The sequence below is a fragment of the Eutrigla gurnardus genome, assembly GCF_963514095.1.
Source record: "Eutrigla gurnardus genome assembly, chromosome: 7".
NCBI classification, from domain to species: domain Eukaryota; kingdom Metazoa; phylum Chordata; class Actinopteri; order Perciformes; family Triglidae; genus Eutrigla; species Eutrigla gurnardus.
In genome coordinates, this window is record NC_139921.1 from 22,224,446 (window position 1) to 22,242,630 (window position 18,185).

At 43.0% G+C, this 18,185-nt stretch overlaps 1 protein-coding gene across 1 annotated transcript; it reads left to right on the forward strand.

Annotated features, from left to right (window-relative positions):
• The first annotated feature begins 7,342 nt into the window (after nt 1-7,342).
• On the forward strand, nt 7,343-16,997 carry lbh (LBH regulator of WNT signaling pathway). Its single transcript, XM_084012751.1, has 3 exons — nt 7,343-7,563; nt 11,841-11,943; nt 15,120-16,997. The coding sequence occupies exons 1-3, from the start codon at nt 7,535-7,537 to the stop codon at nt 15,339-15,341; spliced, it is 354 nt and encodes a 117-aa protein (XP_083868877.1). The 5' UTR covers nt 7,343-7,534; the 3' UTR covers nt 15,342-16,997.
• Nucleotides 16,998-18,185: the final 1,188 nt, after the last annotated feature.

Consider the following 18,185-nt stretch of genomic DNA (forward strand, 5'->3'; position numbering starts at 1 on the left):
TCAGCATTATCTGATCCAATTCATCAAAGTGATCTCATCCCTACTCATCTTATCTTTCCGTTCGAGCAGAAGCCCCTCTGCGCTTTTTGCGTAGCATCCTAATGCAGAAAGTTCACATGTGGTTAATGTTGTGAAACGTGGCGGTTCGCTTGAGGCAACAAAACTACTTGGTTAGGCTTAAAATTAGTAGACTTGTAGCGTAACTCTTCGTGGACGTATCATAATAAAATCACATGACCATTCTCACTGATTCTGCCGCTAATTTAATAAGTAATGCAAACATCCGCTGCATAACGGACCCAGTATAAGAAGACTTTTGTCAAAGAGTTTGCTGTTCGTGTCACATGAAAACTGCAAGTAAAGTTGACATTTTTGTCACGTCAGTAGTTTGTAATGTGAAGTGTTAGTGTCGATAGTCATGTTAGTATAAACCACGCTGTTTTCCTAAACTAAGTGGTTTTCTTGCCTCAACCTAACTTCCTGTGAGTCGTAAGTAGTCAAATTTAGTGAAACAGTTAAAGGATCCCTCGCTGTTAACACAAGGCAACATACAAATTAAGGCTACGTTTAAACGACACCGGTCTTGCTAAAAATGGGAATGTTTTCCTTTGAGTTTTAAAAAAAGTACTGTTTAGGTGTAACTTTTTTGAAAACCATCCGCATGCACGATTTGCAAAAACAAAAGTGCTGTAGTATGCATGCCAGGCCACTAGTTGGCAGTGAAACTTTGTAATAGATGCTGGAGTGGCGTATTTGAAAGATTTCACAATATACACGGTTTGAAAAGTTTCTGTTTATGCCCCACAAAACGGCGTTGTCGTATAAACAAACAGCCAGAACGTTAAAAATACTTGAAAACGTTGCCTAAACGGCCCCTAAAGCGATCGATTGTGTCGCCACTACTCTCTTTATAATCTGTAAAATCTAATTTTAACATACCAGTCCATCAGCTGACCCTGCATCAGCTGACTCAGATGAGCAGAGCAGACTTGAAATCAGTCACATGCAAAAGTGACGCTAGAGAGGATGTGGAGCATCATAGTTTGAAGCTTTTTGCACTGAGCCAGGTTGTATCCAAATAGATTTTCATTTTAAGTGAAATTCGGGCTCAGAGTCGTAGAACGGTCGCAGAACGGTCCTCCTTTCACTAGTTCTGTGGTTGTAATAATCACTTTCATACAGTAGCAACTATTTTAAAATTCACCATTTTGTCATAATTTCCACAAACATTCATATATTATTCCTACTATTTTGAGGTGGTCTTGCTTTTGACAAATTGGAATATATGATTCAACCCCCAAGCCAGTCATTTTTGTATAGTCCCCTAGCTGACTGGAGGTCAGGGCCCGGAGGTCAGGGTCGTGGTTTGGGGCCCGGAGGGACCAAAGCTGGACGGATAAGGAGGAAGTTGTCGGTGGAAGTCTAGTCTGGGGCCTGTCTTCACCAGTCCACCACCCAAACCCTGTATTTGGACAGGGTTTATTTTCAGCCTTCTGCATCGGTGTTAAACACGAAAGCCTGATACGTCCGAGCGCTGAGCAGCAACGGTGACATGTGGCCACCAGACTGCTTCAGAGCTTTTTTTTCTCTCCCCCTCCTCCTCCTCCTCCTCCCCCACACTCCTCCACTGCTCCTGCTGTTCCTCTGAAAACACTGTGTCCCATGGCATGAGCAAACACGCTCGGACCATCCTTCCTATGAACCTGTAGAATGGCGGGACCCCCTTCTCTGCACCAGAGACCCCGACCTCCTCCCAGCGTAACTCCAAACTGTTGAGACAACAAACCTTGAAGTTTGGCTTTCTGTGACCTTTTAAAGGTATTTTAATGGCCCTATCTCCCCACGATTGAAATATTTGGTGAGGCGAGGTAATTTTATCTCTGAGAAGTGGAAAACAGCCAATCCTGCTTGAATAGGCTACCCTCTAGTGTTTAAAGTAGAGAAACCACAGTTGCACATTGGTTATTCCTACGTGCAGTGACAATAACCTTATACGTATAAATCATCTATCCATCAGATTAGTTGTATTAGTTCCCCCCAGATGCAGAGGTGAGTCTCTGCCTGAGCCTTTCCTCGCCGTCACCATCCAACAGTAAACGTGTTTGCCTGATGGATGCTTTCCAAACATAGCTATTTACTCACATCCAAAATAGACAGCTCGCACGGAGACTGAGAAGCTCTTTCTCCTCTGGCCCAGTGTCAGTGCACAGTGGGGTCTGTGTGATGGAGTCAATAACGTGAGGGAGTAAAGGTCAAGCAGAGCATTGACATTGCATACGACATTATGTTCTATTACAAGTGAATTAAAGGGTCTGAGCATGCATAGAATTAGGGTTTTTGCACAGATATATTTTATTTAATATGAACAGTTAAATTAAATAATGTGAAAAGTGTCACGACAGATCTTCCGACTCTGCTTTTTAGCCCCTTTTTGTTCTTTGTTTTGATTTTCTGTTCCACAAGAAAATATAAATCCACATTTTACATGCCCTGCAGCAAACAGGACTAAAAAGCAAGATAGAAGATGGTTGAAACTATAACAGGGCTAATCTAACAAACCAAATGAACTACCTGCATGACTAGACACTTAAAATATATGCTAACTTTTAGGTGAACTGACCCTTGAAAGGCCTTCTCCTTTGTTAAAAAGTCCCACCTCTGCCACGATATGTTTGTGTCCCTGAATCCCAAATTCTCTTTGGAATGGAGCTCCTGTCCTGCATGTACTAATGTGCACCAGGTTCAAAATGTGAGTTCAAATGTACGTCTACAGCGTTCATAATGACAAAACACTGCTAAGATATATGTCAGAAATATATGTTTGCTTTGGTCAGTCTCCCATGGATGCTGGACGGTTGTGTCATAACCATCGAGTCTCAACTCTGGAACCAGGTGATGACAGCATTATTGTAGTTAGGTCCCTGAAGGGTTATGGTCAGTGTGTTAAAGCGTTATATAGGCCCTGATGGCCCCGAGAGGTGAGAAACGACTCTTTTCACCTGCTCTCCGCTCACCAACGGCGGTTTGTGTGAGGTCTCCGCCGAACGCTCTCCATTTGTCTCCCTCACCGCTGATAGCGGGAATACAGTAAATATTTGAGAGTTATTGCCGGGATCGGATTAATTACATGCAGTCTTGAGTTTCTGCAATGCCTCCTTTGTTCCCGGAGAAGTCACACAACATTAACAAGCTGTCAAGCTGTGAGCTGACATGGTTTGTCTCAGTGACTTGTTGTCGGTTTTTTGCCTCGGCGTTCTCGTGTTTCTGTGCCTCTGTGTGAGCATGGAGCAACTTTTTTAAGATACCACACGCTTAGAATCGGTGAATCTTCACGTCCTTGCATGTGCATTGTGTGTAAGTCAAAAGGAGAATAAGGGAAGGAGACAGTGACAGTGACATAGCATGGGAGAAAGATGGGGGGGGGGGGCATAGTGGTGCTTGACGAAAAAAAAAAGCGCTTGTACATAAATTGACATGTGCAATTAGGGAGATGTACACAGTCCCCCTGGTCTGTTTAAGATCTGGAATAGTTTCCTAACAGCTTCAAGATGCCCTGTTTTGGCTTTGGTTTCAAATCTAAATCTGGTTTGACCTAGTTGAATAATGCCGCTGGTGAAGTTCCCTCTGTTCGGAGTTGGCTCCGGTCCAGCTCCGTACCGTACATGACGGCGTAACACGGAACACGGTTTTGGCTCGGCTAAAATCTGACGAACGGCGGAGGAAATTCTGACCTTTTTGCGTGAATTCCTAACACTGGATTTTGCAAGGTGGTCTCAAACACTTTGGGGTTTTCTGTTTATATGGTGTGTAAGGGGACATTAAAACTGGAAGAGCTGAGGTTTTAGCTAGCATACTTGGCCTGCGACTTCTCAGAATGAAATGCTTTGAGGCGGCTCTTGCTCGTTTCTGACTTTGCCTTTCTGCTTTTTGTTCCTGCACCTCTTTCATTAAGCCAATACTTATACATACTAGTACCTTTAGCAGCGGCTATTAGCACTTCAGGACTCCGGAGTGGCATCTCACGGGTTAAAGACAGCTGCCAACATCTGTAGCTGTGGTTAGCTTTTAATTGTGAGGCCCAGCAAGTGAGCGAGCAGCATGGTGGAGAGGGGGCTGGCAGGCCCGCATATTTCAGCCGAGTGTTCACAGAGCAGCTTTCCGGCCAGCCATGTGGACTCAATGATGGCGTCCAGGGGTTGTGCTTGTGCTCCTATGAAATATTAAATCTGCTCGGCCCCCAAGTGTGGACAGACCACCTGCAAGCAAGCGTGGCGTGCGGCGAGCCCGGAGATCAGATGTCCCTCGGCAACGCACATGCACAAACACACACGTGTACTCACGAGGAAAGAAATATACTCGCCAATGTCCCCACACAGGATAAAGCTGTGGGTCTGCACATGCTTACACTAATGGACATAAACACATACAAGGAGGGGAAAAAAGCTGAGAACATGGAAACAGTCAAACTGATGTGGGAAGAGAGATCCCTATAAAAACATGTTCCCTGCATGCAATAAAGAGAATGAATATCTTTGGTGCATTTTGGTGCATGATGCTTCTCTGATATATAAAAATATTTAAAACCATGGTAAAGGTTAAATTCTCGTGCATTTAGCTTGGATGAAGAATAAATACAATCATCAAAAGCAGTGATGAAGAAGAACAAAAAAGAGTCAGTTCAGGGTCCAAAAAGAAACTTAAACCTACTTGGAAAAGCAGCCAAGAGGACGACGGGTGTTTGTCGACTGCCGTCCCCTTCAGGGCCTCGTTCATTTACACGTCGTGCAGTCGGTACTCAGCCTCCCCTCAGCTCCCCCGAGGCATCTCTGCCTGCCCAGATGTGCAGCTGTTTGTGTGGAGCGGCGATAAAAGCAGCTGGCCCAGCCTCCACATCTTCAAGATGAACAGAGGGGGTCGCCAATCTCCAAACATGTAGCTGTTGAGGAAGGCACCGACTGGCTCACATAATCCGATTCAATTCTCAAAAGGTTGTTTTCAAAGGTTGTTTTTTTAGGATTATGATTTCAAAAAGACTGGAAATATCCTAACTACTACTTTGCAACTGATTCACATTGTTGTGGTGAATAAACCGAACAAGCAAAAATGAAAATATAGAGTGAGCCTCATTTTTATGGACAAATCATAGACTAAACCAGATAAAGGACATTATTGCACACAAAAAGAAAAAAGAAATGCATTCAGGGCCCACTTACATTATAATATAAGCCTTGTTGTTTAAATAAAATAATGTAATCTTCCAAAAGAAAATTCCTTAAATATTCCTAAAAATCCATAAAGCACGATAACAACAATAATAATTAAATGTAACAATAATAATAATCTGAAAACTATTGCTAATGAGAATATTGTGAAATAATTTTGGTTTAAATGACTTCATGCCATGCAAAATAATTGATTTCTAAAAGTCAATATAACTTTAATGGGAGCAGTTTATGTCCCTCAGCAACCTCCTAGTCATTCCATGGACACCAGCGACATCCTGTGGTCATTTTCGTCAATGCAGCCTTCAAAATAAAAGTTTTTCCCACAGCTGCACATGAAGGGTCCAGATGAGACGCTGCAAGGTTACAGTAAAAAAAAAAATGTTTCGGGAAAAAAGGATTATAGGTGTCTTAGTTTTTTTTGATGAGTTTCCATAGGCTACCCTGTGTTATAGAAGATGTTTATGAGTGGACAGGTTTTACCAAACCACAGCTGCTCATAAGAACATGACAATCTAATTGACTGGCTGTTGTTAACAGGCTGCAGTGAGACATCAGATGAATAACATCTGCACACCAACCGTAAGTCAACTCATATACACAATATATGTTGCATTGATAAATGCTGTTTCCACTGTATCTAACTTTTGAAGACCACCAACAAGGAAACACCTCTAGTCGGATAAAAGGAAAGACTTTCAGTTTTCATCAGCATAATTTTTTCTCCACTGAATGTATCTAAAATCTTTAGTTGTTACTTTGCAAATTCAGATAATTAAATAATATACTATACGTCATTCTGAAAAGGGAACAATTATACTTTAATGAATTCAGTTTTCTTGTGACTTTTCCATGTTCAAGCTCTGATAAGTGATCTAAATGGCTGCAGGTGTTTTCACATGTGCGTTCCTGGTGCAGGTGACTGATAATGGAGTGTGGTATTTCAAAGGCAGCTGTGAGTTTGACTATTTGAACAAAACAAAAACAAAAAAACATTTAATGTACAACAGTTGCTTTTTGAAGGGGTTAAAGAAAATGCAGCATTTTAAAATCAGATTCACAGAGTGCTTGTTTCCTCTCTGTTTGGCCTCCATGCCGGGTGTGTGTGTGCCATCTGGTGTCACCCAAGAGATTTTCCCAAAGGGCATTTTAAAAAACTGCCAGATTCGCTGAATCTGTGAGCTGCATTACAATGTCGTGTTCATGTCACCACAAAGATAACGAGGGAATGTTTTAAGATTTATTCTTCATAAAACGCCTCACTGTTTTACTGTAGATTTCTCATCATGAATGACAATGAGGGACTCGCCCTCGTCGGTCACAAGGTGGCAGTAGAGGCCTGCTGGCATTTTACCATCTACCCCTAAAACTGCAGAGCCTCCCTGTGCACCTGCCTTCTCTGAGCCAAATGTACATACAGTACACTGTGTGCAGGGAGGAAGACAACTGGGTGTTTTATAATGTATCAAGGTCAACTATGTCCTAAAGGTCCTGACAGTAGCACAAAAATCTGAATCTGAAAATCTGCTTTAGTGTAAGTCCAGGAGACCAACAGTGTGGTTTCATGTGTGCTCTGCATGCTTTGTTTTATATGAATAGCTATATTAAAACAGAATGCAGAAGCCACCATTCATTGCTGCAGAAATATGCAGTCATTGACTTGCCCTTGGAATATATTTGTGAATGAACCCAAAGGCGGAGGAGACGAGGAGCTTTCCCTCTCCTCATTTGGATAAATGTCACGGATTACCTAACCAGTGAGGTGTGTGTGTGCGTGTATGTGTGTGTGTGTGTGTGTGTGTGTGTGTGTGTGTGTGTGTGTGTGTGTGTGTGTGTGTGTGTGTGTGTGTGTGTGTCATTCAAGAGGAGCTAAGGCTGTCGTTGTGTTGCCTTGGAGACTACAAATCAATAGCATCATGCAGTATCTTGTGTCCATTCCCAATGAGAGGGTTCAGTCCCTGCTGTCGTCATCGTGGCTGGGCTCGAGTCACCTGCGCTCTGATTGGCTCCCGCTGATAACGCGCCTGCCATTGAGGATTTTCTGGGCCGCGCGGAGAGGGGGTGTGTCTCCCGGCCGAGCGAGCAACACGCCTCCCGCATAAAAACTCAACACAGCTGAGGTGATGAGCAGACGCAACGAATTGTACCGAGCCGTGATTCGCGCTCGTACTTTGTCGCACAGTCGCTTTCGGTTTACGCGAAACGTGCCGCGCTGCCTTTGAAGCGAGAGAGAAAACACAACAAAGTAGCGAGAAGTCCGCGGCTGTCATTAGATTCCCCTAATCAGCAGAATTGACAGCAGGTGTGAATTCATGTCTGTATTTCCCCCGCAGATATACTGGTGAGTACTCGCGGCTTTGCCACATTGCTTGCTTTTGTTGCTTGGAGAGACAATTAGCCTCGCAAACCGAGTCTCTAAACAAGTACATTTGTTTGCCTTTGCACCTGACGGGTAAGAAGAACAATGGAGTGCTGTGTGTGTAGTTGTGGTTTTGTTTTTGCGTGGTGATTTCCCACAGAAGCAGCAACTCTTTGTTACACCCACTGTTGTTTCCTCTTGAGATTTTCTGTGCGGTGTTGCCCCTGGAATTGGAAATGTCATGGCACTCTGATTTTGGGGGGTGGAGAACATTCTAGGTCTCACCTTTTTTTTTTCTTTCATTTTTTCCAAAGCGAATGGTTGAACTAATGCCACTTTAGAACGGTAGTGCTACTTGGTCAGCTATTTTATTAAGCAATAAAATGTACTTTTTAAATATATATGTCTTTAAAACAAAGGATACACTGCTGTATTGCAGTGTGACACCATTCTTTGGTGTTAAATGCTGCAGGTGCAGTGAAATTGGAGAAGGACAGATGCACTCTGCCCCTATTAATTACTCATCAGTGACACGTTCACATTTCCTTCAGTGCCATAACTGGTTGATTTACTTTTTTTTTTGGCCGAGGAACAGGGAGTGCATCTTAGGCCATTTCAGTTCTCTTTATTTGTCGAATGTGTTCCTGTCTGTAGAGAGGATATGCAAGTCGCTTTGAAGCATTGTGTTGTGTGACTGCTGTTCAAACCTCAGCAGCCTTCTGTCTCTACCAGGAAGTTCACGCTCTGCCTCTTTACTGTAACCACACTTTGCTCCCTCGCCTGTGTATACTTACAGTAGATCTCTGCTTCTGTTCTGCAACTGTTATTCTATGAGAAATTAAGATATGATGACAGATATGTGACAAACATTGCATGTGTAGAAAACTTGGTCAAGAAGATTTTTAAGTCCCTCACTAAATGTACCATAAAGAACAGGGGTGGTAAATGCTTCATGATGTTTTCAGTGGCAGATTCAACCCAAAGGCATCTGGATTCAACCCCAGTTCATTCCAGCGGTGCTGCTGGGGGGTCTTGCTCAGTCCCGCACCACCCACATACCTGCAGAGCTGAGTGACTTGGCTTCCACCAGCCAGGCGCTTTTGCCCTTTTGCCACACACTGAGACTTATGGTGGTGGTAGTAAGACCTGTGTGGTGACAGAGGGGGGAACCAATGACGCAACAGGCATATTCCCTTCTAGCTTTTTGACCATTTGGGTTCTTGTCGGCACCCCTGCAGCACAGAGAGGAGCCAGCTTGGCCTTGGCCTTTTTATAGTCTTGAGACAGGTGAATGAACCTGGTGTCATGCTTCGGTAATACCCGTCAGTCTTCATGCTCTATTGTTACAGAAGGTGTGTCAGTTTCCCGTCACAACTCACTCTGTTGAAATGTCACTGCTGCCCATTATTGTATGACCAGCTCTTGCATGAAGTGAGCGCTTCTGGGAATCATGGTTGCTATATAATGAGGGTAGGTGCATGTTTTACAAAGCAAAATTGAGGGAGGCAGCTAAACCTGACTCCTCCACTGGGTCAGTTGTCTGCCGCTTCAGTGGTGGTAATCCACACGGGGTTGAAAGGAGAAAAGATCACCGTCTTGTCATATTGGGTGGTAGGAAGTAAGGCGATTTTAAAAGAAATGTAGTGGAAAGGATCATACATATTGCATACGTTAACAAGCAGTTTTCATTATTGATGCAAATTATTCTCAATTACTCACTTCATGGTAATTATTAAATTTGCTATCAAACAGCTTCTCAAATTGACTTAAAACAATTGCTGCCGATAACTTTGCTGATTACCTACTTACCGTTTAAAGGCCTAAACTCCCTCCACTGTGCGTTTTGCCTGGACCTTACATCACACTGTCTTGTACCTGCTGACCTGTGCTATGGCTGGTTGTGGCATTAGTAGCGGGCGGCATTATCTTGACTGGGTCAGGAGGTAAAGAGCTTTACCGTGATCTGCCACACCATCCTGACACGTTAATCGATAAAGGCCATTTGACTTAAAATGTGGACTCTTGTTGTGGTCCGTGCTGTTATGTCGTACAGGTACGGATTGCTTCCTTTCTACAACACTTAACGACTCCTCTAGGAATCAAGTATTCCACTCTGCGAGAGGGGCACACTGTTCAGCTCTTCCGCTGACACTCGAAGCCGTAATGGATGTGACTGTAGTCCGTGGATGTTTGTTTCCTCCCAGGTTGTTACTTGTACACCCCCATTTCCTCTTCATTGTGCCCCTTTTATGTTTTATTAGGCCGATGTTCTGTTATTCTTAGCCGAGCAGGATGTTTATACGATCCCCGAACAGAAATATGACTGGCAAGGCCTGAGTGTTTATCTTTCTTTCCCTTCCCCTCTCCTCCTCTGCTCAGGTCTTCACTGTCACTGTTCAGCCTTCCGTCCCCACCCAGACTGTGTTTTGCATGCCTGCCTCGCCCTCTCTGCATCCCACTCAGAGATGAAATGGGTTCAGCCCCAGCTGACTTTTTTTTTTTTCCACATCAAACCTTTCGTAGCCTTTGAGCCTCTTTTTCTTTTTGGATATCAATGTATTGTTTTGGTAAAGTGTACTGTCGTCATACTGTCATCTGAGTGGTTACTGTGTGGTGATTCAGCCAGAAGCGTTTCAATTTTCTCATTTTTAGAGCCCTACAGCCTGCTGTGAAGTCAGTGTTTCCTCACGAAAGAGATGAGTAGTGTGTGTAAATGTAGAGATGGAAAAAGTGATTGATGGATACCTTGCTATAGGGTTTAATGATCTCCTAGCTGAGTGACTCATGTCACGTTGTTCTCTCTTGCTCAGGATGAATTTGTGTTAAATGTGCTTCTTTGAGTCTACCTGAAGACTTAATTAGGTGTATTTCAGAATAGGACATCTATGTGATCAACAGTGCTTCAGAAAGTTGTAGACGCACAAAGTGAAAGCCTATAAATCCTGCAGCCTTTATTGGAAAAGTGAAGAGAAAACCGTCAATGACTTATTGCTTGTCAAGTCAAGTTTAAAGCTTAAATAGTCTTGCTTTACAACCAAATTAAAGCCTTTTTTCCAGCACAATTTGCCAGAATACAAGATGGTTTTTTTTAAATTTAAGATAATTCATGTTCCAGTAAACATGGATATTTTAGAGTATTGTACATGTCTATAAACATGGACAAAAATACAGAACTGTGATTTTCCAGAGTTTCATAATGTAATTGCAGATGTTTATTTTTGTAGGCTCTTCTGTCTTCAGAGGTTATTGATGGATAAATACGACTGGTGAATGGTAAAAATTAATTTGGTGGAACATGTGATTTATATAACCATTGCTTATATTAGAGCCATGTTTTAATCGCTACCACTGTATAATTATTTTTGATACATTCTGCTGGATCAAAAACAGTTTAAGATTGAAAGTAGGTCGAGTTAAGCCCACACATCTTTCTCTCTCCCCCCCAAAAAAACCCCCAAGCCCATTGAACCAGATAATGTGAGGATCTGAGCGAGCCTCTTGCCTCGTGTATTCTGTTTTCTTTGTTCTAAATAGCCGACCACACAAACCACAGGCCTGTGGCCACTCACCACAAGGCACCAGGCTTTAAATAGAGAGCGTGAGAAGGCCGTTAGCATCTTGTCTCAAGACGGCGTCTATGTCAGTCCTGCGACCTGCTTCACATCATTTTCTTTCTTTCTTTTTTTTTTTTAAAAGCTTTACTTTGACGATGCTGGATAGTGAATGCTCCAAACATGGATAAACAAACTCTTGCTACTTTAATCTAAAATGGAAAGTTTGGCCGCACTGTGATGGAACTGAGTGCATCAAGTTCCACCCCAGTCAAATACCACAGCACGCCCCCAGCGTGCTCTCACAATGACTGTGCTCTCTGGTAGCTAGTGCAAGAGCACATCATCCTGTATTTAGAAACGGCCACCTTATGCAAGCCACATCATGAGCTGTGCAGCTTTGCAGTGCATTAGCACAGCGCAGCAGAGCACCCACTGGGTGTTTGGGGTGCTGTGGTCAACATGTGCAGAGTATAAACAAAACAGTTTTAACATGTGCTGGTACAACAACCATTTAACGCTGACTGTGTAAACATATAAACAATTTAATTGACAATTGATATGAATATCATGGACCATATTTATATTGTACTTTTCTTCTTCTTTTTTTTTAAAGTGCTAAATGTTTCGCTTCTCTTGAGATGTCGGACCATTGTCACCACCACTGCACAGTATCTAATCTCTCTTCTTCCACTTTCATCCTTGCAGCCCAGTGTTTTTGCCCGGCCAAGATATGACTGAGGTGATGATCAACAGCACCCCCATGGAGGACATGAGGCTCAGCCCCAGCAAGGACAGACTCTCCTTCCAGGTAGGACACGCATGCATATGACAGTCAAACGCCACTTGTGTCCCAATTCCCAACCTGTATATTTGTATGTGGCATGGTGGTTTTATACCCGTTGTCGTCCATTAATTAGCATGACTTGGATAACAGGAGGGAGCACAATACATGTACAATATATAAATTCATAAGCCTTTAAAATATTGGCTTACTTTTTGTTGAATTGGAATGATCTCTTGCCAAGCTAAACTGATTGTATATCAAAAGACATAATCGTTTTGGAACAGTTTGACCCCGTTTACCATGAAGTGCTGATGTCAACCACGGAAGTGTGCATCACACTGGGTTCCCTCGACTAAAAGCCAATTTGGGTTATTGCAGGAAACTGGCTCTGTGGCAAGCACTAGTTTTGATACTTCACACATTTGTTCATCATAATCATTTTCACAAATGAACTCCACTTTGTTTACATGAAAACAGCACAAGTATACAACAAGTATAATGACTTTTGTAGTTTAAAAAGTACAAAACCTTCATAAATTCATAAGGGGTATTTATTGACATATTTTTTAATAAAACATGAAAATCTCAAGGTTCAGGAATCTAATGAATTAATGTAGATGAATTAATAAAGATGCTAAAAAATTCCAGAAATGTACATCCCTTAATGTGTATTCTCTGTTGAAGACATCAGCGGTTATGGTTGATCACACCTTATGACATGCAGAGGAAAAGTGTATTTGTGTGTTTGGGGAAACTAGAAAAGAGAGATGAGAGAAGCAGCCATCAGGTGGCATTGACAAGGTGTTGTCATCAGCTTTGTTTTACTGTCAGCTCAATGGGGCCATCCTTGAAAGAAAACTACTTAAAACACACAGCTGCTTGCTTATTTTAGTGCTGCATTTGTACCTAGTGTGGAAAAAAGGGTTAATATGTAACCATTTTACTGTAAAAGATGATGAATTTGTCTTGAGTAAAGATGCTCTATGGTTGTGGACAGGAAGTTGGCTTAATGGTAATTGAATCTGTATAACTAGTGAACCAGTTACCGCTGATGTCATAGGAACCAAATATTCTTGAGGAAGTTCCACCTGCCAAAGCTTTTACAACTCGCGGCGCTCAAAGTCAATTTCCTTTTTTAAAAAAGGGAATTAATTTCACACAAGATTAATATTCATTTTAATGAAAGGTATGTTTTCATGCATTCATAAACCCAATGCCATGCTGTTTGTAGATGTTGACTGAGAGGATGTAGACTGACCCAGAGGAAAAGGCTGGCTTCCTCTCTCCACTGTTCACACCCCAGCTGTGAGTTTGTCTGAGAGGGAGGGGAGAGACCGCCACTTCTCCCCTCTTTCCATCCCCATTCTGTATTTGTCACCTCGGCCGTTTGCCCAAGGTCTCAGCCACTCCTTTAGAGTAGCACTGTATGAAGCAGTGAAGTTGCCACTTCCTGCATTATGGGTGCCAGGGGCTTTGACAAAAATTGTGTCACCATTCAAATCCAGCTGGATCTATAAAAGGTATTGAAATGAATGTGACCCACTAGTGGAGAAGGATGAGCAAATGGTTACTGATTTATTGAATTATCATCGCAAAAGGCAAGGTCATAATTCAGCCATATAGTGTGCACCCAAGAAGATCCTAAAATAGCTTGTATTGTGTGGCTGGCTGATGTGTCGTCGCTTCCTGCCACTGAAAGTGAAACAAGTTATGACACATTAGCTAGGGGTCCAAAGGCAAGGTCATTTACTGCCTAACTCCTCTTGGTGCTGACGCACAGCGAGGATTGGTGATGCAAGCAGGAAACGGAGCTGCACACGGGCATCGGACATGAACAGACATGCATGCACTCGAAATGTAATCGCTTGGCATGGTTCTATACGCAGCTGTTTTTCAGAGAATTCAAAAGCTGCAGAAACACACACACATGCATGCTTTTATAACCTGACAAATTGTCACATTCACGAGGCATATTTATAGCTTTTCGTCTTTTTCCTCCCTTCTCATCTGTCTCCTATGGAATTCATGGAGACTTGGACACAGCTGGATCCCCTCTATCTCCTCTCGTCTCTCCTGCCTCATCTAATGCTTTCTTTCCACTGGGCTCTCTGCCCAGACAGCGACATTGCCCCCCTCCCTCCTCCAATGTCTTGGAAGTGAAATATGCAGGTCTAAAAATATTCATCCACTTTATCCAAACAACAGCAAAAAATGCTGTTCTTGGACCAGGAGTGGCAGGCTTTTTCCCCTGGGCCATTTCTCTGGTTCCTGAGAACAGAGAGGCTGAGGTTGATGTCAAATTGTGCCAGGACAGGCATTGCATGTAATCTCTCCTGTCAGAATGTCCCTCATGCCCTTCAGTTTAGATCCAAACATTTGAGCGTGGCATGCTGCGTTTACAAGCGGACATATCGGTCTGGATTTGCAGCTAACGCAGTTGATTTTCATGTTCTTTCCTGTTTTTTTTTTTTCCCAAACTAGTCTCCACAGGAATATGAAATATTCAGCAATACCTTCTAACTATTAATGAAATGGATGTTTCATTTACACACAACCATGTTCCAGTAAACCTTTCACCTTTTTGTGTTTTTAAACTGTTGATTTTGAAATACCCCGATTATGCCCTTGTATAATCCTTCTCAGTAGTGGGTGATGTGATACTGGATGAGTTTGTAAGCAGAAGAGCTGTTTGGCACAATGCCTTGCAAAGCATTTAGATTAAACATGATGCAGCATTTAGTTCAAGTCTCACTAGACGTGCTTCATTTACCCATACAGAGCCACTGATGTAACAATTTCTTGTGCAATGTGTTTTTTGTGTGTTTTTGGTCGAGCATCTACGTCGAGTGCTAGTTTGGCTGTTAGAAGAATGTGGGCAGGGCCAGCGCAGGTATGCCACTTGGATTTGGAGAAACCACTTCCCATTCCAGATGTTTAGTCTTCAAATCACTTCCTTCACAGTTGTTTAGCCTTGTAGCGGTGCCTGCAACACTTCTACAAGGCGCAAGACTAAGTTCTGGTGTCCCTGAGCCAACCGCACACTTAGCACTGATCAGAAATATGCTCACCAATCATTTGTGTCTTTTATAACAGGGGACGGCTGATTCTACTTGCCTGAAATGGCTCTTCTGTTCAGAAAACAAACTCTTATGAATGAAAGATTAAAAAACAGTATTTTACCGTTATTCTTTTCTCTACAGATATTCCCTGACCCCTCGGACTTTGACCGCTGCTGTAAGCTCAAAGATCGTCTGCCATCCATCGTGGTTGAGCCGACAGAGGGAGAAGTCGAGAGCGGGGAGCTGCGTTGGCCTCCAGAGGAGTTTCTGGTCAGTGAAGAAGAAGAGGAGGAGGAGGAAGAAGAGGAGCAAAATAATGGCAGCATCCAAAACGGACAGCCAACACAGAATTCTCAGCACTAGAGGCTGTGTTGCAGCACCCATACTCCCCTTTGTTTCCCCTCTTTCTTGCTAATAGACTCTTCCTATCCCACACTGGTCACACTGCACCTGGCAGACACACATTCAGTGTCTTGTGACGCCATCTCGTTGCCCTCGACACCAAAGCATTCAAGCAATACACACAGGCAACACATACTCACACAATGGTTCATCCACCTGGACTGTAAACCCGCCAAATCGCACCTGAACAGAACAGACACGCACACCTCTCACCTACACTCACTTCCTACCAAGCCTACCACCGTGTGTGTCTCGGCCCAGAACGGATGTCCTGTTGGACAGCGGCAGCTCCAGTGCTCCATGGACAGCTCTTACACTGCAGGAGGTTACATCTGCTCTGTGCTTTAACTCCAAAATGGCTGGCGTCATGACCCCAGAGACTTCATGCACCCATACAGAATTGTTGTGGAACCCGTGGGGATTATCGTCTAGAGTAACACTGTCCATACCTGTGCTCAGTTTCTGGAGTGATGTGTTAATTATTGTGATTGCCACTGCTGTCCATAGATTTGTCCGTTTTCTGAGACGTGAATGTTTTTGTGTAAAATGTAACCAGGATCCCACCCCTCTCCTCTTAAAAGATTTTGGACCTTACGTCTGGCATTCAGTTTTAAAGGCAACCCTGAAATTTTAGAGAAGTGAGCAGAAAGCAAGTGGAAAAAAAATAAACCAGCATACCCTGTTATGCTTATGCATAAATCCGTTGAACAAAGGCTTGTTGTGCAGTGAGGGTAACAGTGGCCGCTAAGACCTCCTGTGAGCCGCGTGACAAACAGCACTTGGATGACGAAGCAAAAACGGCAACAGTGTTGAGAACAAAATTTGACAAAAGCAGGTTTATTCTTCATAAGGTCAAAGCTGAGTAAGGACTGCACATTGTAATTTTTAAAAAAAAGCGTTTTACGAAGGCTGTGTAAATACTTGTTCCCATTGAGTCGACCCCTGAGGCCTTGTATTGCGCTGATCTTGTTTGTACTATGGGTTTGGGTTAATTTTCCTTTTTTTCTTTTAGAGAGACAGACCAAGAATCGCTCTGAGCTGTACACACCTGAACGGAAAGTTTCCTAGTCTTCCTTTTTTCTTTTTGAAAACAGCCATCATTTTGACACCATGAACTTCGGGTCATGGTGAATTCACACTGTAAGACCAGAGTTCACAAATAAGGAAATAAGTAACAGTATTATTTGACAATACAACACTTAGTATAAAAATAGTCCTGGTGTTTGCCATAAGCTGTTGATGGGAAATTGTATTTGTTCTTTGGTAGTAACATCTGTTCTGCAATTTTGTCTTTTGTTCACTCTTTAAATCACCCCTGTTGTTTGTGGTTGAAGTCTAGTCAGAAAAATTCACATTTGTGTCCACAATATGAAATCCTGTTGTTCAAGCATGATTGCGATATGTCTTGTTATTTTTTGTAAATTCTCATTTGAGTGGCATTAGGGCTGTGTACAGAACATCTCTCTCTTTCTCCCGTCTGTCACCTACAGGTCCCACGTTGTTTTTGTAAAGCTCAGGGAGATTAGCCGCCATTTTTCTTTTTGTTTTTGTATTTAGACCACTTTTCTCTGTGACAGGCACAGAGGCTGTAAATAAACATTTGAATTTGCTATCCAACTGTGTCTCTGAGAATAATTGACTGAAGAATTACTAACATTTGTATGGTAGAAGATGAATTGCCCCCCCTTCTATTCCCCTCAAACTTCACCTGCAGCGGTTACAGAAAAGCAGCCTTACTTCCTGCCCGAGATCTCTCGCTTACAGAATCTCTCGAAGATCACGGATACATAGAGCATATGGCTGTATGTAGGTGACGGTAGAACAGGCCACATGCTACTTCCTGTCTTCAACTTGCTCACACAATCTTGACTCCTAAAGTGAAATCTAATTCCTTTGCACAGAACAGCTTTCGTTTGTAAGTTCTTTTAAAATTACACGTTTCAATGTTTAACGACACTATCCAGTATTATGGAAAACTTTGGTTTGACCCACCAATCTTTGGGCACTTTATACAATTACAGCAATATTGTGGATAGTGCAGGATATAAAAGTCTGTGGAAGCAACTCCTCACGCTCTACCTATAAACACTCACCACAATGATACAAGACTAATAAAATGTGGTTGAGTGGAAAAGGTCTAATGGGGAACTGGGGGGATTTACAGGAACAAACAGAGGGCTTTCTGATCATGGTTACAATGGAAACTTTTCAGGTGATTTGCTGCTCTATACTGTATTAGTGACCCGATGGGTCAAGTTTGATTGCCTTGTACCGGGAATAGTCCTTCAGAGTTGCTGCGGTAGGGCCTTTTGGGGGGCCAAGAGCCCGACAGATTGTGAATGGTGGTACTCCCGGGGCCTTACGGGCACTTCCTGGAAGGGGAACAATGAACTGACATTCTATCCTGCTTCCTTCTTCCTGGAAAATATGGAGCATAAAGAGTTATTAATACACCCCAGCTGATAATGGTGGTCAGCAGCCGAGGCTGTGTCTGGCCCCGTGGAGCCGGTCAGAGCTTTCTGAATAGGTTAGAAAAGGAATGTCCTTTGTCCCTTTCTTAACTGCTCCTTGATCTCAGTGGAAAATGTCATGAGATCATGGAAAGACGAAATCATACGAAGTTAGGAAAGGACAACCGCAGACCTCGGACAGACCGCCTGAACTTACATCCAGCTGTACAACCATGTGACGGCAGCCAGACACCTCTGAACTTTGCGCCATCTTTCAAATATTGCTGGAAGGAATAGCGAGGAAGCAATACATGTCGTTTTAAGAAAGAAGGGTCCCTGTGTTTGTGGGAGATAT

What these genes read in the sequence shown, in the direction of transcription:
- lbh (XM_084012751.1), top strand. Translation starts at nt 7,535, where the DNA reads ATGTCTGTATTTCCCCCGCAGATATACTG. An exon ending in TTTCCCCCGCAGATATACTG is followed by an intron (nt 7,564 to 11,840) that starts GTGAGTACTCGC and finishes TCATCCTTGCAG; the next exon opens with CCCAGTGTTTTTGCCCGGCC. An exon ending in AGGACAGACTCTCCTTCCAG is followed by an intron (nt 11,944 to 15,119) that starts GTAGGACACGCA and finishes TTTTCTCTACAG; the next exon opens with ATATTCCCTGACCCCTCGGA.